The sequence below is a fragment of the Coffea arabica genome, chromosome 10c (genome assembly GCF_036785885.1).
Source record: "Coffea arabica cultivar ET-39 chromosome 10c, Coffea Arabica ET-39 HiFi, whole genome shotgun sequence".
Lineage (NCBI taxonomy): Eukaryota > Viridiplantae > Streptophyta > Magnoliopsida > Gentianales > Rubiaceae > Coffea > Coffea arabica.
This window is the reverse complement of record NC_092329.1, coordinates 4,653,555-4,675,971: the sequence shown is the minus strand read 5'-3', so window position 1 is coordinate 4,675,971 and position 22,417 is coordinate 4,653,555. Positions and strand designations below refer to the sequence as shown.

Sequence of the window (22,417 nt, the reverse complement as noted above, 5' to 3'; positions counted from 1 at the left end):
ATATAAAAGAGTGGTGGAGTACAAGAGATTTACTTATCAAAGATGCACTTCAAATTTATGAATGGATTTTACAATTCACACCTAAAATTTGTACAAAGGTTATGATTGTAGATATTATCAATTCTTTTGCTATAGGATTGGAGAAAATAGTGATAATATTAGAAGCCTCTCTTGTGATTTTTACTAATAGCATTTAACACTCTTGAAGTTTTAAAAATATCACTTACCTCTCCTGATAATTGCAAAATGACTATAGAGACCCTTACCTTCATACATACATATCAAATAATTGAAGCTCAAAAACTCAAAGAAAAAGAAATATAAGTCACTCTCTTCTCTTACCCTTTTCTCTAACATTCTATCTTGTCCATTTGTTTGAATGACTACTACTTTTTTCTTTTTGTAACTTATTGTAAACTGAATTTTGTTTATCTTCTTCTTTTAAGTGATTGTGGTAAAATGAAGTACGATTTCTTTAATTATTTTGATTTGATTTTTATAGCAATTTAGTACAACTTCAAGACTTGGGTCATGGATTGATAAGAGATTAAAAGAAATAGGGTTCATAGTTTTGATCATATAAAGTTGAACTGGTGCTAATGTATTTTTTTACAAGTATCTTTTCTGTTTTTCAAATTTATACTTCTAGCAGTTATGATTTTGCGACGTGGTAGCAGTATTTAAGATTATTTTTTAGGTGGTAGTTTTTAATGGAGTGAAAAAAAAAAAAGTGGTTTCAAAGTATTATTGTTTAGCAAAAAGAGCAAAAGGGTAGTTTAGAAATTTTAATGATTTTATCATCCGAATAACAAATAAGGGAAGTAATTGATATTTTTAAAATCACAGAGGCACTAAGTGATATTAAAACAAACCTCAGAGAAGGTTTCCAATATTATCCCTAATAATAAATAGTACTCATCGATTAACCGTCAGATGCATTGTCTTTTTCTTTAAGTCTGTGCTACGTACCATACCAGCTTACCACCAGGCATGGTATGGGAGCGGTGAGCATCATCATACATGTTGTTAGGTTGATGCCGTGAGGGCTGCAGTTGCACCCAACCGCATTTGAACTGTTCCGGAGGAATGCTTATTTATTACCAAGTTGAGAAATTATTAAAGAAGTTGATTACGTCTACGCATTGGTGGGGTTGGGAGTTGGGACTGGGGCATGAAAATGAGGACATGATTACGAATATGAATCCCTTTTTTCCTTTGGAATGGAATGGAATAATCCTACCTTGACCCTGCCTTGCCGCCTTTGCGGCTAGTGGTGTACATCATCCATCTATCACGTGAAGTTTTCTCGAGAAAGAAAAGGAAAATCTTCCCTCTTTCACCTTTCAAGCACACACTCGATAAATATCGGTGAGCGTATCTCATCCCTTTGATGTATGAAAGACTATGAACGGCTAAAATATCTATCCCATTATCATAACTCCCCATCACCTGTTCAGCTTTTTCTCGAGGGTGCAAAGACAATAATCCATCTCAGATGTAATCTAGCCCAGGCTGAGCTTTTATATTCTCCGTTTCTTTTCTTGATTTTCAGGGTTACGCTTCAGATTCTGGGTACTGTTACCGCCTTCCAATATAATCTAGAAAGAATACGAGCAGAAAAGGATTCCGTTACCCCTTTTTTGTTATGGAACCAGTGCCTACAAGAAAACTTTGTTAAACATCTCTTTTTTTAAAATTGCAAATGAAGCAATACTAATCCCTGTTGACATCAGCTTTAGGAGCAAGACCAACATACAAGTAGCCTTCTATTTTTAACCATTTATTTGAAAATCAAATTTCGCCATGGTAGCATTGACGGAATTAAACTTGATATAATACTTTTAAGGCTGTACATTAGCATTCGTATTTACACATCAGGGAGGGGAAGAACAAAAAGGCACATCTAAAAATCGTATCAGCTCTTTAGCTGAGTATTTATTCTCTTCTTCGTAAAGCAATTAGCTGTCGAGCTACAAGAATAACTCCTAAAACAAGATGCTTGTAGAGGGCACAAGGAGAAAAAACTTTTTATCATTCTTGTTTTGGTTCATCTTCTGCTATTGTCTCTTGGAGGTCTACCTTCCCTGCATGAGTCGTGTAAAGTACCTGCCTTTAGAGACTTAATACAGTAGCTACTCGGAAGCTTCTTCTAAGCAACTATGGAGTAAAGACAACACAGACAGACCAATGCTGCACTCTCACAACAATTAACACAAGGAATTAAACGTCCAATTCTCATTTAAATGGATAGCTGGCATGAAGAAAATTGTTTAAAGAAAATTTGAGTAAGGTAATGGAAGGAAATCATCGCTTTTTTAAAAGCAGAATTGTAGGAGGAATGATTGCTATAAAAATCACGGGCAACTTTTTGGCAAAAATCCAATATGATTAGATATATCAGACTCCCGTTTTGCAGCATTCTGTTAAGCTCACTCTTACCATGAGTAACCATTGCTTCTTTAACAGTTTCCTCCTACACTACTAGAAATGTTGATCTAAATCATTACGGAAGACCAAGACAAATTGGCAATATCAGGAAAACTTTTCCGCTCCCAGAATGTTTATACGCTCATGATGACAAGCATCTTTCAGAACATATGAAAACCTAGTAGCTACACAGACAAACACAAAATCATACAGACAGAGAAATTGGTAAGGGCATGAAAATTCGAGTTCAGGTAAGCTATTTGAAATAGCAATGCAAATTATCCATAAAAAGTGTGAATGCTGTGTTATAGACAGTACAGAACACCCTAGAACTTAGTCATCAACACAGGAGCAATTTTGTATTCAACTGCATTCCTTCTGCAATTGAATTTTAGGTTGGAATCATATGGTTTCCATTTAAAAGCAACCAAGATGATTTTTTTTTTCTTATCAGTCTCTCATCACCATATGAAGGCACAGAATTGATGATCAACCAAATCCCATTTCAAAAATAAACAAAGAAAAAAGGCACTTGTTATGTAAATGTAGAACCAGAAAGGTCACCATACCAAATAATGAGACTAAGGATGGAGGCTTTGAAGATGCACTTGACCTTGTTACTACACCTACATAACAAACAGGAGCTTTCCATGATGAGAAAATTATAAATGGATACAAGAATTTGTAAGAGAAAATGCACAAGAAAATGTTACTTTACTGATTCATAACTCAAGTTTGTGATGATAGTAAACATTTATGACGGCTAAATTCACAAACTGATCATTTAATTAGGATGAAAACAGCAAGTAATAGTTCAGTTGCTAACTTAAATTCACTTCACTGGATAGTAAAACACGTCATTTTTCATGAGAATGACAGAATAAATATCATGCAAGACACCAGCTAAAATGCTAGGGATTTAGGAGAGAGTTCATTCGATAAAGTGAGGGCCCAAAATAGTTTTTTTTTTTTTTAATATACTAAGGACAAGTACTTTTCCAGCTTCTTTCTGTTTCAATGTCTCCGGCAGTCAGGAAGTAGCTTGTTAATAGCTCTCCTCGAATTTTCACAGCAACATTTCATAATAAAACACATTTTCACAGTCGAACAATGAGATATGAAGACCATGAATCAGAAACAATCATTTCTTTGTCAGGAATTGGTAGTAGCCATGACCAACAGCCATCAGCTGTGGCAAGTTGGTAAGGTGAGAGCTTCAAGCCCGATTTATGATGGCACAACACCCACACAAACAACAAGTAGCATACCTGAAGTGCCAAGAGATTTTAGGGCGTCAGACTTCTTGAAAGTAAATCCAATGAAATTGGCATCTTTTGATGTCAACATCTGCAACAATAAACAAGATACCATTCCAAAATCAAAACACAGTCATGCTTATCCTGCGAATTGTTTAAATTTTGCTCCAAATTCATGATCCCAACTGCATCAAATATGAACCCTTATTCCCTTTTCATTTAAGGAAACGAGACATATCAATGTAAAATTTCGTTTTCCATGATAACATCAGACCACAAAACTTAAAATAGAAAAGCAACCTTCCGCCAAGGTCCTACTATTGGTCCTGTTGATGGTGCATCTCCCACCTGTTGAGAAACAAAACATGCCACAATGTCAGACGCTTCATATGACTCAGATGTCAATATCAACTGACAAATGGTAATAGCAACTCTGACAACTTCTGCAGGTATCTGGAAATGAGGTACTAGAGTAATGTAAGGAAATGGCAAGAGCCTTTCTAACTTGGTAAAAAATAATCATGTTCTCAGACCAAAGTCCCAATGTGGAAGAGAGAAACCAAGAAAGGAGCAGGCTAGGTAAGGGGGCACAAAGGTAAAAAAAAGGTGCAAGATGGTATTCACTTTTTTCTTTTTCTGGAGCAGAACAGTAAGTCCGGTTTGCAATCTACAATCTCATACTATAAGTTCTAGGCTCAAAGAGGTGGTGCAAAAACAGGTCCAGGGATTGCCCAATTCCTGGGGTCGTTAAAGATGGTTATCAAAATTCAGCTGAACCTCTTCAGTAACGCCATTAACTTACTCCAATTTTTTATCCAAAAAGCTATTACGCAATAACTGAAATACTCACTTCAGCAAACTTCTCAAAGTTCTGTGTGTCTAATTCTCCATTTACTCTTGGCTTGTACACAGCTTCCATCTCATAAAGCTGGTCCCATTGGACGCCTCTAAACCATGGATGTGCCTGAAAACATATTGGTAATTATATATAAGGTTTTAGATAATAAATGCATTAATGCTAATCCAGAGTAAAACCTTTGTCATTACAAGGAATCTCGTCCTAATAGTTATGAGCATCTTAAAACTCTGGAACTGGGCACTTATTTAATAAAGTGATAAATAAACTCCCCACCACAGATCATGTATGGGAATTGCTAATAAATGCAGATATACCTTTATTTCTTCCACTCCTCGGGTCCCTAACCTTGCATCTACATCGCATAATAAATGACAGATGAGATCCTTTGCCTCATCTGATATTTTTGGTTCTTCAGGGAACTTCAAGCAAGTCCTCCAATTTATTATCTGATAAGGGGAAAAAAATGAAGTATTCAACGACAGTTAGCAACACTAAATAAGATATAACTCAAGGGTCACATAACGTCCTTAATTCATTTTATCCCTATCATAAATTGAAAATAACAGTAAGAATCTTGACCAATTTAGGAAAGTATTATGTATTTCACAAAAAGGCCAGCAAGACATTAATATTCAGAAATTCCAAATAAACTAAGTGTCAATGTCAATTGAGCTAAGAATCATAAATTTAATTTTCATTATCCTCACCCCTCCCAGGGCTCAATTAACAGAATGACCATTTGGGTACCTTACGGCATGCAATTCTTGGATCATCGGAACAGAAGGGAGGATAGCCCACTAGCATCTCGTACATGATAGCCCCCAGTGACCACCAGTCGCACTCTACTCCATATCCTTTTTTCAACAAAACCTCAGGTGCCATATAATCCAGTGTCCCAACAGTAGAATATGCCTGCAAATTATGTTACATTGCCATTGCATAAATTGGATCAATGCATGACTGGTGGATAAATAAAACAAGGGTCAAACTTAAGTCATTAAACTAGACATTGCAACTAAGCAACTAAGAGACAAAAGTAAAGTTGGGAGTGAATACCAAGGCTCGGCGGTTACGCTTCCATTGTTGTAACTGTTCTTTTGGCATTAACCAAGGAGGTCTACTACTTTCTGAGTCGCCATCATGCTCACTTGGAGACTCCTGAATTGACAAGTCCTCATCTTCCAAAAGGATTGAAGAATATTTGTTATGCAGGGGCTTACACAAGCCAAAGTCGGAAAGCTTCAGATGACCATTTTTGTCCAATATTAGGTTATCTGGTTTTATATCCCTAAACGAATAAGTATTTCAAGTAAATATCAAATCGTAGACGTGTATTATGCACAGAAATCTAAATAAGACCAAAGATAAGTTCATTGTCAAGCATGTTTCAACTACGTTAAGATATTCAACACAAATCTGTAACTCCAGAGTTTAAATCTGAGCATCAAAATATTTTCAACTCGTTGCAGCATCAATAATACCTCTGTAATACCAAATTAAGCAAAAAGTGGAAAAATACTTCAATTATGGAGAAGCTATTGGACATGATACATCAAGTCATGCTACAAAACTTACAAGTAACTAAGAATTTCCACTTAATTTGGATGCCATCAGACCTTAAAGGGTCAGCATATGGACAGTTTGGCACTTGAATTCTGAGGAAAGAAAGACTTGGCACTACCTATACGGTCCAAGTCTATGTTTCAAAATTGATTTGAGGAATAGTCATATGTACTCACATATTCAAAAAGAGATGCTACACTCTCCAATACACAAGGTAATATGAAATTCATAGAAGTACACTGCAATCACATGTATTGGTACCTATGTACATAATTGTGTTGATGAATTGAATGTATAGCAAGAATACTTTCAGCAATGTAGAATCTGGCAACATCTTCGGAAAGAATATCCTCTCTCATCAGTAAGGTCATGATGTCCCCACCAGGTAAATACTCCATGATAAGGTACAAAAAATCTGAATCTTGGAAAGAATAAAAAAGTTTTACTATGCACCGACTGTCAACCTCTACAAGCAAATTCCTCTCAGAGCGAACATGCTCAACCTGGAATGGAGTGAAAAAATTAGCAAGGACACAGGTACTTATACTCGGTATACCTTTTAGAATATGAAAGTCAAGAATTTAATCATCTTTTTCCCCTCCTGCATGCATATAGCTATTGCATTCAGAATTTCCATTTGGCCAATCAAATACATAAACTGTTCCCTATTATTATATCAATTTTGTAACTACTATTCTCTTCTTATAACCTTGGCTTTTGCTTTTAAGTTTGGATAATTTTCTTTCTCAATTGAGAGTCACGTACGTGTCTCTTAAAATCTTAATAACTCCTAATATTAACCAACTACAATTATGAGGTAGATACCATAAGATCTAGAAGGAAAACAACCGAATATGTTTACTGTGTTTTCAATTAGCAAGGTCTCACCTGTCCCCGACTGAGCATATCGGACTTCCTTAATTTCTTCATGGCATATATTTCTCCTGTATTTTTAGCACGACACAATCTAACCTGCATACCAACAAGCATGCTTGAACTCTTAGTATCAAAGCAATGCATAGATAAGTGGTCCAATGTAATGCAATTTTCTGACATTTTGCATCATAGCAGGGTAAGCAAGAAGCGATACTAATTTAGTAGGATCTTATGTGGCATGAACTTCTCCATCCCTCTAGTACACAAGGGTAGCCTTATAAGTGCTTCTACCTTCGAAAGACCTAGATACCTTACAGAAAGAGCAATAAAGAACCTTTCTTTCCTAGGCAGAACTTTACCAAAACGAAAACAACAATAATATCAGTAAATAAACTCCTTAAATGCTGAATAGAATTTGCAAAAAGCCATGAAGGAAGTTCCACGTAATCAATACACATGACTAGAATACGACTTTGAACTTTTGGGCACATATTCATGAGTTCTTGTTGGCTTTCGGCGGCCCTGAATTTGACCTTTTCGGCACCTAAGATTTTGCACATTAAATGAAAAACAATATGAACTGAGATTTTTCTACAAAATGTATCAATGACAGCAAAGGTAACTTCTCATGGTCAATCTAGTTTCGTTATCAGAACACAACTTCCTTTATTCAGCGTGCCCTATGTGAAAAACAAAAAAAGGGAAAAAAATGATCATGTACAGCAAAGTAATAAAACCTGAAAAGAAGACAGCGTTGTATTTTTCACTGTCATTGCTGAAAAATGAACATGTTAAATTAGATACGATAGATGCTGAAATTCACAGGAGAAAGATCCTACTTTGTGCTCGCTCGTCTATCAAATTATACAATTACATTCTCCATCAATCCTTCGTATTGATTTCACAAACTTGATAAAAAGCATTTCGAATCCATGTCAAGGCAGTTACGTAGGAGATTGATTCTACAGCAAAACCGTTAGAATCAAGCTTAAGGAACTTCATTCATAGTAGGGAATAAACAGAAAAAGAATATAGCATGCATTTAATGACTAAAAATCAAATAAGAATCAGCAAAAAATGTGAAAATAAATAGCGAAATTGGAGCCACATGTGTATTTGTTTTCTATGTACTTAACACATTTACCTCACCAAAAGCACCTCTACCGATTATAGTCAACTGCTCAAAGTCATCAATCCCAACCTTGTGCCTCTGCGATCTCATATATTCCGTTTCTCTCCTTTCCAAGTTCCTCAGCATCTCCTCTTGCTCCTCGCTCGATACATTAGCCTCCTCCGCCTTCCTCTGCAGCGCTCTCCTCCTTTATTTTAAAAAACAAAATTATATAATATATATATATACACACACACACAAAAAATGTGCGCATCTAAATTCAAACATCTTTTCCAGTGTATTTAGTGCACTAACAATTATAGTTACAGAAAAGAGAGAGATAAGCGAACCTGTCCTTGCGATCCTGGAGGCCTTGCAGATAGTTTTTATAATGATTCTCGATAAATTGTTTGGCGGCGGCAGCTTTCTGCCGAGTGACAGGCGAGGAAACAAACACGTCCGGCTCTAAGTTGAAAGCTCGATCGAGCTCCGCCGGCTTCATGGTGGTGAGATTTCCTAGTTTTACAGTTCCGTCACCACCGCCTTCCATTAGACTACTCTGCTAATTTCACAAATTTCTTTCTTGTTTTCGCAGCAAAAAGTATTCTACCAAAACAGCGAGTTCCGGTAGATCCAAATCTCATGTAAACATAGTAGTATATATATATATATATATAAATAGTAATTAATTAAATCAATTATTGGAAGGTTCCATTAATGAGGTTGAGGAAGACTTGGACAAGTAGCGGAAGAAGTGAATAAAATTTACTGTATGGAAACTTGACAGTTAAGAAGAAGGAGAAGGAGAGGGTTGCGGGAGAAGTTCGAGGCAACAGTTTAATAAGTGAGAAAAAAGAAATTCAAAAAGTACAGAAGAGAGAGAGAGAAAAAGGACAGAGAGTCCCGAGGAGAGATCAGGTGAGAGCTGAGTTGAGGTTGAGCTGTTGGGGCCTGCCGCAGGTTTTTGTACAGCTCTGGATTTGCTGGCGGGGGCTATGCGTAGTCGTGTCCAGGAAAGAGAGGAGATGAAGCTGTAGTAGAACTGTTTTTCTATTTCACCTTTTTTTTTTCCCTTATTTCCTCCCTCTCTCTCTCTCTCTCTTGTTTGTTTGGTACAAAAGGAATAGAATTATCGGGTTGGGCAGTACAATTTATTTGAATACATTTGACGAGTGTCCAATAAGCACTTATTTATTGATCGATTGTTTGAGCGTTGAACTTTTTAAAAATGTAAAATTACATGCAAAAAGTGTATAAATATAAGATAGTTTAGTAATTATTAGTACATATATTCATATAATATATTAGAATGTGATTAAGGTACGTTAACGAGTATTTATTGTGTATTCGTTACAAAAAAAAAAAATTATTTTAGTTTTTTGATAAATATTTTTGGTCGTTTACTTAGCCAGAGGTAGTGAGAAGAAGTCAAGAAGACTGGAAATGAATGAGCTGGGTCATGTCATCATTCATGATGCAAACAGGAAAATTCTTCGTGAGATTTTGATTAATAGAAAAAATTGTGGCCTTAGATATTGGCAGGCAAAGTAGTTAAAATATCTTGTCTCCATAATCTTGCGACCATACTATTCAAACTTTGCAAGTCGGTCTTGATTTTAGTGGGATCATCACATTTTATAGACCATTAAATTGAGCTACTATAATATTTTTATAAATTAATCGAATATTTTGATAACTTGGGGTTCAAATGTTGTAATGTTTTTCTTAGAGTATGTTATAAAACAACTTGATCAATTTAAAATATGTTACTCCCATCTGTGTTTGATAAAACTGAAATTAATTCCATGAATACTCTGAGCTTTGATACACACACACAAATATATAACAAAGTCTATATAAAATTATAACACTAATCGACATAGTGTGGGATTAATACAAAAACAATATATTAAAATACAAATTCACAACTCTATGATTTGAACAATCTTAGTATATATTAGCTCTTTGTGATGCATAAATAATTGCCAAGCAAATAATAACTTTGTGTTGTTGATGACACGATATAATTAATCAATTAATAACTTCGTGTTATTAATGATACGATATAGTTACAAAAACTTGATCACTTAATAATTACATTTAATTATCTATTCTCATTTTTTGTTAAGGAAAAAACATTTTAATTTAATCAGTGATATGTAATCAATCACTTTAAATTGTTGTGTGACTCCTATTTAGTCAATCCTGCCTAAATTGAATCTCATTAAAAAAAAAAAAAAGAAGCACAAACTTATGTCCCCAAGTGCAATTATTGACTTAAATTAAAAAAAAAAATCTATTTAACTAAGCAAAAAAATGTTTAGTCAGAACACCTGCCTAATTAATTACTAGTTGATTTGGTCTGAAGATTTGATTGAATTTAAAAAAAAAAGATCCAAAATACATCACACATTAAAAGAAAAGAAGATTATGCGGGTACTTCAAAATTCATATGCGGTCTTTGCTCGTGTGTATATATTAGTCGCAACGCCATGACAAGGGCATTGGGGAAGGAGACTTCTACTGGCGGTGAGACCAAGACTAACTAGGAGAAGCCGAGTGTTGCTGGGTGTTGAATGGTTTTCCACCGACGGACAAGAATTTAGTACAATTGTATTTTGTGCGATTTTATTCAATTACTGTATACATTAAAAGTTGAATATATATTAAATATTTTATTTGTATACGCTATTTTTATTAAATATTTTTTATATACAATTTTAAGATATTTATACATCGCAAAATTTTTATGTGTCCAAACAAGGAGTATAACGAGGACTTACGTAACAGAAAAGCGTTTGCCTTTTTGTTTTTTTGGCTCTAGCCTCTAGTTCATTGTATTGTATTAAAGGAATGGTGTTACAAATCATTGGACAACAGCTGCCTAAATACATAAAAGTTAGAGTTGATTAATCCAAGACATCCCCATCTAAAAAATTGATTAATAGTTTTTTTTTAAAAAAATCTTAGGTGTAGTTGGGTTTGTTTGATTAATACTCATTTAAAAAAACAACATGAATCGAGCATCATTAGAATGCCAAAAAAAAAGGGAATTTCGTTAATGTTTTAAGTTTTGAGCTTAGCAAGTAATCTAGCCCAATTTGATTTATCATAATTTGAACATGCTTGTCCAAAAAAAAAAAAAAATTTACAATCAAAACAATAGACAAGGGGAGAGTTGGGTTGAATAATAAGGTGGAAGGGATTGTAATTTTAAGTAGAAAGTTCTGAATTTAAAACATTTCATTAAAAAAAAAAAGATCAATAAAGATTTTGGAAAAGTGTACTTGGCAAACGGGTCAATTATTTAGGGCTCCTCCTGGGTAGTTCGGTTGGTCACGGGAGCCTTCTTAGGACCCGTTGTCCATTCTCTCCCACCAGGGATCGAGTCCCAGTGATTATATCGGTTCGAGGGTACGGGGCGTCTCCTCTCGGGTCTCAGGGGGATTAGTCGGGTCCGACTTATCCGAAGCCTGGATACTCCCTGAGTAGAAAAAAAGAAAAAGAAAAAAAAATTTAGGACATTCCATAATTGTTGTGGGTCCTTCACTTTCATTATATCTAGATGATTGAATTGCCTTGAGAAATAGCCATAAGACTTTTTCAGTAATTTGTAATTCGTAGTCTAATCACATGACACATTGCCTCGAACATAAATATTATTGTTATGAATTAATTTTGGAAAAAAGAAATCATTGTATGAAAACTACATCAACAATTTATACGTGGACATCTTTATCGCCGATTAGCTGGAGCACCGCTCTCATACATTAGGCATACAGGCCATTCCAGACCGTTTACTTAAATTGTAGTCGACTTTATAAGAGTTACCACTTAAGTAAATAAAAAGAAAGAAATATAGGAAATGAGAAGAGTTCAAATGATTATCTATACTATATATAAAGCTTGAGGAAGGGGTTGGGGTTAATACTAGGATTAATATCTATCTTCAGTTTATGAACTTTCTTTTTTGTCTTGTAAAAACTATTTTTACTTTAAGTACCTATAATTATCCATGATTATTTTTACTTTTAAATATATGTTTTTAACATAACTACTCCTAAACATTACAACTACCAATATAAAATTATTTTATGAAAAATATTTAAAAGATTAAAGTTTGCTTCAATAATAAACATTTTATTTAAAATATATGACCATAAATATCATATATATATATTTTTTTTTTCGCAACGATAGATGTCCTATAACCTAATCTAGCCTAGTCTAAGGGGAAGGGGAGGGGATTCGATGTGAGTACAGACTCCATCGATGAAGGTCAATTAAGACCGCCACAAATTGTGGCAAATTTGTGGGAGGTAGGGATTGAACCCCTGACCTCCAGCATTACCTTTAATGGTGATGATCACTGGACCAAATGGCCAGTGGCGATACAGAGAGTTATTCAACCTTGGAATTTTTATATTGGATTTGATGCTTTATCACACGTGACCTCCATATGGTTTTAAAATTTATATAAAACCCCTTATAGTTTGGGTTAAAATGTCACCATTGATTTTTTGCATTTTCGTTAAAACTAACAGTCAATATTAAAAGTCAAAGTTAAACCAATAAATTGACAAATTCAACCTTTCACTATTTTTATTTTTATTTTTTCCTTCTCTCTCTTCCCCCTCTTTTGGAAGAGGAAAAACGATTTTGAAAACCTATATTTTTGTCTACAAAATCTTAATTGTCTCCAAATACAAAAAGATGGAAGGAAAATAAAAAATAAATAAATGAGAAACAAAAAAGATGAAAGGAAAATATAAAGCAAATAAATAAGAAACAAAAATACCAAATCTTTATTGACTACAAATATAATTATAAGTTTTTAAACCAAATCTTTAATTGTATTTTCCATTTCTTATTTATCTTTTTTTTATTTCAATTTCTTCTTTTTGTATTTGGGGGAAAAAAAGTAGTAAAAGGGTAAATATATCAATTTATTAGTTTGATTTTGACTTTTTACTATTAATTATTAAAATTATGAAAAAACTAACAGTTACACATTAATCCAAATCATAAAGCGGTTATATATAGATTTTAAACCATAGAGGGTTATGTGATAAAGTATCAAATTACAAGGGATAAAAAATAATTTATCCTTTTTTAGGTTTTTGTAATACATATCTCAGATTACCTCTAAAATTTTAGTCGTATATTTAGAATTTAAACTGTGACAACATGAAGTTTAACGTTCTACTATTACACGATTTACTTGATTAGGATCCTGGTTTTTTTTTTCTTCCCACCTGTTTGTCTTTTCGATTTCAGAGGCTTTCAATATTGTCTTGGTACATTGTGGAGTGTGGACTACAACTGGCCTTACAGCACAAAACGACTACTGGACATTGCAAATAACATTAGAGGATCAGTCTCCAATAATTTCCAGCTAACGTGAAATAGAATCCTCCCCGGAAAACTCATTGTTAGCTAGGTTGAAAACATGACATTCTTTAATCCACCATGCAACAAGAAGATGATTGAAATCTGGCAGGAGCAAAGCTGGCTTATAATTTATGACGACCATGTACAAAAACCTATATATTCTTTAATAACAAGGTTTTAGATCATGACAAATATCAGGCTCCAGATTTGTCTCAAATTCTTGAATGTCTGTGCATGATAGGAACCCTTAAATTTCTTGTTCCAAATTTTGTGAAGCATCTAGTAAGAAGCAATAATGCCCATCTACCCGCTCTTCTGTTTATCAATGATGCTTGTATACAGTCAAAAATCGAGCAATGCCTTTCCAGTAGACGTGCAACTGCATTCACAAATGCAACCACAAGAAGGCTGCCTGATACTAGGAAAAGAAAAAAGAAAGGTTCGGTGCCTATTTTACTAGGGCCTTGATTATCTTCCCCCGCTGATGAAGAGCAGTTTAGAGATGAAAGCATGCGTTTTTCCATTTGATCGATCGTTCCTGTCAATGTTATCTTTAGAATAGCCCCCGAAATATCATCAGCCAAAGGAGAACCCTTTTGGAAGACCTGAGACCACAAAAAAAAAACCACTATCGTTATGAGCCCAGATAAGATAAGTTAATATAGGAATAAGTATGTTAAAACACAACGAATTTGACCGGAATCTGGATCTTAATACTAATCTTACAAATCCAAAGCTACCAAGTTTGAATTTGGACCCTGCTTCGGTATAGCCTTTGCAATACTTCGCAAGGAAGACTTTGGCATGTGGGGCTGCCAAGAAAGCTGCTTTGATGGTTCCCCTCTGGAAAGCTTCAGGGTAATCGCTAATGGAGCCAATTCGCCTGACGTTTTCAGGCTTGAAATGCAAAACATTTGTTAAGAAACGACCGATGTAGGAATTGTTATTGCATCCAACAGGTGCATCTGTCCCTAATAGATAATCGATATCCACTATAGATGGTTCAATCTTTGGAACAGTCATCCATGAAGTAACAGCTGCAGTAAAACATGTCGTCACAACTACTGTCACAAACAACCATGTCGCTAGCACCAGCCGTGACAAATTGCTTCTGATAGATTCTCCTGTAAAGGGATAATTTGGCGTCAAAAATTTGTTACTATATATCCTTAGATTACAAGGTCCTCTTTCATTAAAAAGCCTTGTTTGATTGGTGTGTAATCAGTGAAACTTACTCTGAGCAAATGATAGAATGGTAACAGAAAACCAAAGCATGGCCCCGATGTTTTGAGGGAATGGACCTCTGAATTCTGGATTGTTATTTGCATGTTCATTTAACCAAATGACAGCACCAGTAAACACGCTCAAGGCTGCTAAGAGTATCCACATTTTCAATGCAAATGCTTTTAAAACCATAAGCCTTGTCTTTGTGACGTCTGGTTTTACAGTGACTACCATGACAACTCCAGTTTCCAGGTAGGGCTGTGTAAAATCGGCAATCTTGTAGCGGTCCACCACTATCCCGATATCACCCACCGCTGCATCTAAGTTCTTTATCATTGAAATCGATCATTATTAGTAACTTTTCCAGGGAAAATGATTATTGGGAATAGCAAGAATTAACATCGTTATTGATTGGATCTTTTTCTTTTATCTTCGTCTTCTATAATTGATGTATTTATGAATGATCTGCTTAAAACTATTGGCAAATGGTAAGGACCTCGAGAAACTAACAAGTAAATCAAACATTTAAAAGAGCATGCCACTTTTTTTCTTGAGATAGCTATACTCAAAATTATGGCATAGTAATTACTTATGTTCTACATTTTCATTATAAACTCCAATCTACCAATATAATTAGTAAAGTTGAACATATTTTTACTCCCTTTAGGAATACTAGAGTAATATATTTAATTCTGATCTTTAACATTCCTGAAATTTAATCCAGAAATTAACGATGAACAAACATGTTAGAATATATGGTACCTTGTTGTGAACTTCAGACACCAATTGGTCATACGATCCATAATGGGGGACTAAAACATGGGGCAGGTGGTAAGGTAGGTGGCTGACTGCAGCTTCAAATACTTGGATCGAAAACCCGGTAATAGCAGTTTCATTTCGGCTTTGCTCAAAAGTAACATTGACAAAATAATGAAAAGCACCATTGGCGGGGACTCCTATCCTCAAGGGTTTTCCACTCTCTCCCAATGTCCATCCCTTTGGGACTTTCAGCTCAGCACCTGGCCAGTAAATTTGACCCAAATCTTCCCGTAAGCCATTGCCAGAATTCGTTACCATGCCATCGTGTTCAATCGGGGCCTTTGAAAAGCCAAATTCCGGTGACCATAATGCTACTGGCCTATAGCTTTTTCCTATCACATTTACTACCTGATACACGGGATTTTGCAATAACGCACCATTCTTGAAGCTTATTTTTCCAGCAAGACCATCAAAATTACAGGACAAAATCGAATCCACTAAGCCACTGGAATTTACCTTTCCTTTCACATTTTGTAATGCCATGGCGACGGCCAATGTTGAATCATAAGCTCGAAGAGCGTATATGCTTGGACTGGAAAATTTTTCTTCTTCAGGATATTCTGATCTATACTTTCTTCTAAACCGTCGCTCGAATGCTTGGAACGAATGGCTAGTTTCAGAATAAGTTGTCTTTAATCCAATTATGCCTTGCATATACTCGAGTATAAAGGACGACTTAACAGAGTCAAGAAGGCTTGCAACATCATCTGAAACGATCCATACATAACCCCTGTCCAGCATGCCCAATTCTTTAGCCTTCTCGAAAAGAACCATAGCAAATTCCAAAGAGGACTGCAGCACTGTAAAGACTTTAACGCTCTTGCCCTTCAGCTTCCTTAACTGTTCTTCGATGAATTCTTTAGGGTTTGGCTCTGAACCCACCGGATGGAATGCCATGTGATGTTCGACAACAGACTCAATGGCTCGGAGCGAGTCGGAGAGGTGCGTGACAAGCCCAGTATCCGCAGAAAAGCTGTTGCTATGCTCGTAAATTGCTATCACCTTTCTCCACCGGAAATGGCCAACTATAGCCGCAATGCATTGCATCTGGATATTAATGTCGGTGCTCATCCCGATGAAAGGTAAAGATCGATCAGACGGTAACAGTGGAAGAGAGGTAGACATTTGAGCCGTGGAAATGATGGGGATGTGTTTGGGAACTTTGTCCAGTTCCCATAGCAGAGTGGCTTCTTGCAACGTAAGCGATCCGATAATGACACGCGCTTGTTTCTTGTTCACAACCTCTGTTACTGAGATACAATAAGGAAAAATGAACGACTATAAAACCAGCACACGCGCGCACATGTAAAGAAATGCGTTCTTCTACCCTATATGGTAGGTAAGGCACAGGATAAAAGGTGAAGTTAAGGTATATATTAGCTGTAAAGTTTAATTCTTATGTAAAAGTGTAAGGAAAATTGCCCACAATTTTTTGGGTGCTGTGTCCTCTCAGGGAAAAAAAAATTCTTTAAGAGTACATAAGTTTTGTGATTCATGTATAAATTATACTCCAATAAAGAACTAACATATCAAGACTCGAGACTCAAGACCATAAACGATAACCGCGAAACATTTTGACCTGCAAAAGTTTGCTCCACATAAACTGATAAACGGGCGACTCATGTGCCAGTTTTTCCCCACTTTAGCATCAATTTGTAAAAGAATAGTGTATTATGTAGTGATCAAAATGGTTGGCTATATTGGTTGGGGAAGCATATTACCAGCAGAAGCTGCTCGAGCTGAGTTCCCTTGTGAATCTTGAATATGCAAATCCACCTTTGAACAATGTGACTCCCGATTGAAGTCGTGGACTGCCATCTCCACGCCTATTTTTTGCTCCTTACCTACACGAGAACTCTGATCAACGACCACTCCTATGCTCCCAATTTCGTGGTGGTGGTTTATTGAGCAATACTGCACGTTTCGCCCTTGAGCACTTACTTCTGATTTGGCCATTAATGGAAAGATACCCAACAATGACAGAATGACAGGAAGATTCATTGTGCTATTAAAGAAGAAGAACAGACCTTCCCGACTGAAATGAAGGGCAAATGACGATCAAATGAGTTGGCCTTCTTGACTTATATATTCAAATACATTTAGCAATGAAAAATTCCTGATAATGACCCCTCTTAATTACTCCTTTGATGAGCTCTAAGGACTTTCTGGTAGCTCTGAATTCTGATGCAATTTCCGCTAGCTAACTTAACTACTGTTATTTCCTTTACTAACAAGGTCAAAACAAAAGTTGGAGAAGCATGAAGAATTGGAAATTACGAAAATCGGGTCAAAGGCGCTAAAAGCTTTAGAGAAAAATTGGTACAGAGAAAACTCTACGCGTCTTTTTCTGTTTTCATTTTACCTAATCTATTCTTTGAAATAATTGTTGGACATACTGTGATATGGCTGTTATTAAATTAATGTCCGTACAACCCTTAATTACCACCCTTACTGTATATATATGCAAGTCTTGTTTCAGCCATGGCATTAACTATACAATACATATCGTGGATAATGATGATGACGAGCATTTTAAGAAAGCAAAATGGCTAATTAGAATTTTGTAACCAGCAGCAGCTGCTTTTTTTTTTTTTTTTTTTTTTACGCAACGGCACATCTAGTTTAGTCTAATCTACTCCTATTCCTACTTGGGGGAAGGCGGGAACCTACTCTAAGACCAGACCAGACGGATGCACCACGCACCCGTGTGAATTTTTTAGAACAAATCTCATATCTAATTTAGTCTAATCTAGACCTATTTCTACTTGGGGGAAGGCGGGAACCTACTCTAAGACCAGACCAGACCAGACGGATGCACCACGCACCCGTGTGAATTTTTTAGAACAAATCTTATATAGAAGCATATTGATGGAAGGCAAGGTTTGAACCCTTGACCTTCCACTCCACAATTAATGTGGTGGCCAATTCCTCTATTAGGAGTTGGTTCAGCAGGAGCTGCTTGAGCTGAGCAGTGATATCGGTTATTTACTTAACATTCTGAATCTTGAAAATGAGAAACCATCTTTGAACAATGAGGAGACTGACCACAGGCACCGAATACTCAGTCATGGACAACAGGCGCCCAACGATCAATTTACTTGGCATGAGTGATGTGGTTGATCATTTTTCTAAACCCTAAGCATGACAGAATCTACTATTGGCACGATTGAACTGAACAGATTAAAAATAACTTTAAAAAGAGAGTACAACTGCTTTGATGATGACACCTCCTCCTTGAGCTCAATCAGGAAACTTCATGGAAATTTTGTAATGATTAAACAGATATTTTAAGTTTAAATGAAATGCTTGAAAAACTGATACAGATTAACCTAAGACTTAATTAAAAAGGAAAGAATATATCAGTCAAGTGATCATGAAATTTTTTGTTTAATTTTTTTTTTCTTTCTCCCTTCTCTTGAGACTAAAAAAAATGCTTTCACAATTCAGAATCACAAATTACTTGAGTCTGCATTTGTGCTCTTGTTACATGATTATATATATAAAAGGGATTTCTTTCGGGTAATAAAAATGCGGTAATTTAAATAGAGAAAAATAAATTAGTCTAACTGAACTTCTATTTCAACTAATTTGAGTCAAACCGTAGTTTATGTTTTGAATGCCAAAACTTAGGACTCGTTTCATAGGAATATAATACCATCCAAAGAAGTTCTGTGTGTTCAACCAATATTCGCTAGACCAGTTCAAGCTTAATTTTCTCATTGGCAAAGATCAATCCAGAAGGCTCTACCTTTCCTGGAAGTAGGCTCAAAATGGAGAAGCAGGAATAAGTAACTAATTAAGGATGTTGTTAATTCTTTCTTTTAAGTAAGGGTCTTAATTAATGTGATTGCAACTATAGATAGTGAAACTAATGCAGCAGCTCACCTTGTGACATCATTTATAGTGATTAAGTTTCATACTAATTACAATCAGATAAGATAACATATATATCATTTATAAAGTAGTTCAAAGCACTAGTATCATGTTATTCATAAAAATGAAAATGGGTTACAATTTGAGGACAATCTACCCATCTCGTACAATCAATTTTTTCCATTTTTCATTAATACTATGAGTTCTTTTATTTTTCATATGTTATTGGGCTAAACTACATATGACCCCCCTGTGGTCATGCATAACCACATGACCTACATGATAGTTCAAAATATCCACATAATTCCACTATAGTTTCATGTAAAGTGAAAATATGATGGAAAATAACATCCGCAATGTCATTAGTTTAAATGTCGGTATTGCACTTACTTAAGTACTAAATTGAATAATGGCCTAACTACTTTGTCTAAAACTATAGGAAAATAATGTAGATAAATGCAAAAATTATAAGGGAGTAATGTGAATATTTATGCAAATTAGAGGAGAGCTAAGTAGATATTATGATTCCCTCGCATATATTTTTGGAGTGTGTTTGGTTCAATCACCTTATTCAGTGATGGTTTCCATCTATCATTCACTTTACATGAAATTATAGGGGCTATGTGGATATTTTAAAATTTTAAGGGAATTATGTAGCAAAATGCAAATTTATAGGGCATTATGTTTAATTTTTCCTTTTTAAAAGTACAAAATTGTTTAGTCATCAAAATATTGCCTTCCTTTTAATTTGACGAGAATTTAGAATTTTTTCTGACTTATTCTGAATAATATGCATGGAAGTTCTCTTCAAGAAAGTCATTTATAAGGTTAAAACCAACTTTGAAAATTCTTCTGCTTACTAGATTTTTTTTTCTGCTTAATAGAGTTGAGTTCTAGAGAATTATAAGAGGTGGTTCACATATTAGCAAGTGTTGATGTAGTCTAGAAAGTTCACATATCTTTTTTTTTTCTCTATATGGAATAGATTATAGACACTTGAGGGAAAAAAAAACGTCCTTCAAATGAGTATCCCTTTGATTTGGAGATATATTTATTTTAAGGAGAATAGGAAGGTTTCAAATGCTTTAATTTTACAAAAAAAAAACTCTTAACTATTAGTTTATATCTTGTCAGTATTTTATCTTTTTATTTCTATCTAGCAATTTTCTTTTAAAGGTTGAGATTTTGAAAATTAGAGATTATGAGTTCAAATCCCCAATCCCTTTCTCGCTTTTTAATTTCCACCCCTTTCTTGTTCGAAACTAAAAAAAAAAATCTTATTTTGTGTTGTTTAGCATATAGCAAGAATGATTTCTTAACTAATAGAAAAAAAATTATATATATATATATATATATATAAAAGAAAAAACGCCAATGCTATTTATTACCGGAAATGCAGATAGTACCCGAATTCATCGACAGAAAATAGACCACCCAACCAGAAAATCTCCCCTTTATCCGAACATATCCAGCCCGCAGCCTTCTACTACCCTTCTTCTATCTATCATTCACTTGACTAGTTCGGACCACCAATAAACAACAACTTCAATGGATGATCTTGAAGCTAAAGAATAGTAATTCATCCAATACCCAAAAATATTTAAAAAAAAAAAAAATTGTAAATGCTAATGGCTTCAATTTCTTCCCGAAAATTTATTAACACTTCCCCTCTTCATAGTAATTCTATCTCTTAAAAAAAAAGGTCTATCTCATCCCACTTGCTTTTATCTCCTTCTTCGTTTTCTTTCCAATTATACCCTGCGGCCGTTAAAACAAATTGACCAATGCCATAGTAAACAATAAACACCGCTGCATTCTTTTTCTTTTTGGCTGTTTCAATTTCGTAGGCTTTCACTGTCTTGGTACATTGTGGACTACAACTGGCCTTACAGCACAAAACGACTATTGGACCTTGCAACCTTCATTAAAGGATCACTGTCCAGCAATTTCCAGCGAACAATGACGTGAAGTAGAATCCTCCACGGAAAGCTCATTGTGAGGTTGAAAACATGACACCTTCAAATATTATGCAACAGCAAGATGAGTGCCACGGGGCACGAGAAAAGCTGGCTTATAATTTCCGATTACCATGTTCATAAAAGCTATCCTCTTTACTAACTAGGTTTGAGATCATAGCAAAAATCCTGCTCCTGATCTGTCTCAATCCCTTGAATGTCTGTGCATGTTTGGAACCCCTAAATTTCTTGTTCCAAATTTTGTGAAGAGCTTTTCTGTTTGTCAATGATGCTTGTATACAGTCAAAAATCGAGCAATGCCTTTCCAGTAGACGTGCAACTGCATTCACAAATGCAACCACAAGAAGGCTGCCTGATACTAGGAACAGAAAAAAGAAAGGTTCGGTGCCTATTTTACTAGGGCCTTGATTATCTTCCCCGCTGATGAAGAGCAGTTTAGAGATGAAAGCGTGCTTTTTTCCATTTGATCGATCGTTTCTGTCAATGTTATCTTTAGAATAGCCCCTGAAATATCATCAGCCAAAAGAGAACCCTTTGGGAAGACCTGAGACCAGAAAAAAAAAAAACGAATACCGTGATGAGCCCAGCTAAGATAAGTTAATATAGGAATAAATATGTTAAAACACAATGAATTTGACTGGGATCTGGATCTTACTACTAATACTACAAATCCAAAGCCACCAAGTTTGAACCTGGGCCCTCCTACGGAGTAGCCTTCGCAATACTTTGCAACGAAGACTTTGGCATGTGGGGCTGCCAAGAAAGCTACTTTGATGTCTCCCTTCTGGAAAGCTTCAGGGTAATGGCTGATGGACCCAATTGGCCTGACATTTTCAGGCTTGAATTGCAAAACATTTGTCAAGAAACGACCGATGTAGGAATTGTTATTGCAGCCAACAGGTGCATCGGTCCCTAATAGATTATCGATTTCGACTATAGATGGTTCAATCTTTGGAACAGTCATCCATGAAGTAACAGCTGTACTAAAACATGTCGTCACAACCACTGTGACAAACAACCATGTTGCTAAGCACCAGCCATG

At 35.4% G+C, this 22,417-nt stretch overlaps 2 protein-coding genes across 3 annotated transcripts; both read right to left on the bottom strand.

The window, feature by feature from the left end:
- Positions 1-1,812: 1,812 nt before the first annotated feature.
- On the bottom strand, positions 1,813-8,786 carry LOC113713707 (uncharacterized). 2 transcript variants are annotated; one of them, XM_027237494.2, is made up of 12 exons: positions 8,443-8,786; positions 8,126-8,300; positions 6,994-7,077; positions 6,367-6,608; positions 5,599-5,830; positions 5,290-5,454; positions 4,857-4,988; positions 4,534-4,647; positions 3,984-4,031; positions 3,696-3,774; positions 2,997-3,053; positions 1,813-2,106 (listed from the first exon to the last, which is right to left on the bottom strand). In XM_027237494.2, the coding sequence occupies exons 1-12, from the start codon at positions 8,640-8,642 to the stop codon at positions 2,048-2,050; spliced, it is 1,587 nt and encodes a 528-aa protein (XP_027093295.2). In that variant the 5' UTR covers positions 8,643-8,786; the 3' UTR covers positions 1,813-2,047. The 2 variants fall into 2 exon arrangements, with proteins under 2 accessions (XP_027093295.2, XP_027093296.2); XM_027237495.2 differs by having other exon boundaries at positions 1,813-2,084.
- Positions 8,787-13,575: 4,789 nt separating this feature from the next.
- LOC113713672 (glutamate receptor 2.7-like) lies at positions 13,576-17,556 on the bottom strand. Its single transcript, XM_027237453.1, has 5 exons — positions 17,248-17,556; positions 15,470-16,776; positions 14,719-15,034; positions 14,210-14,607; positions 13,576-14,088 (listed from the first exon to the last, which is right to left on the bottom strand). The coding sequence occupies exons 1-5, from the start codon at positions 17,525-17,527 to the stop codon at positions 13,696-13,698; spliced, it is 2,694 nt and encodes an 897-aa protein (XP_027093254.1). The 5' UTR covers positions 17,528-17,556; the 3' UTR covers positions 13,576-13,695.
- Positions 17,557-22,417: the final 4,861 nt, after the last annotated feature.

Coding starts and splice junctions, on each gene's coding strand:
- LOC113713707 (XM_027237494.2), bottom strand. CDS start 8,642: ATGGAAGGCGGTGGTGACGGAACTGTAAAACTAGGAAATCTCACCACC. Junction 6,609..6,993: donor ATATGCTCAGTCGGGGACAG/GTGAGACCTTGC, acceptor ACTCCATTCCAG/GTTGAGCATGTTCGCTCTGA. Junction 4,032..4,533: donor ACTTTGAGAAGTTTGCTGAA/GTGAGTATTTCA, acceptor GTTTCTCAACAG/GTGGGAGATGCACCATCAAC.
- LOC113713672 (XM_027237453.1), bottom strand. CDS start 17,527: ATGAATCTTCCTGTCATTCTGTCATTGTTGGGTATCTTTCCATTAATG. Junction 16,777..17,247: donor AGCTCGAGCAGCTTCTGCTG/GTAATATGCTTC, acceptor ATTGTATCTCAG/TAACAGAGGTTGTGAACAAG. Junction 15,035..15,469: donor TGTCTGAAGTTCACAACAAG/GTACCATATATT, acceptor TCAATGATAAAG/AACTTAGATGCAGCGGTGGG.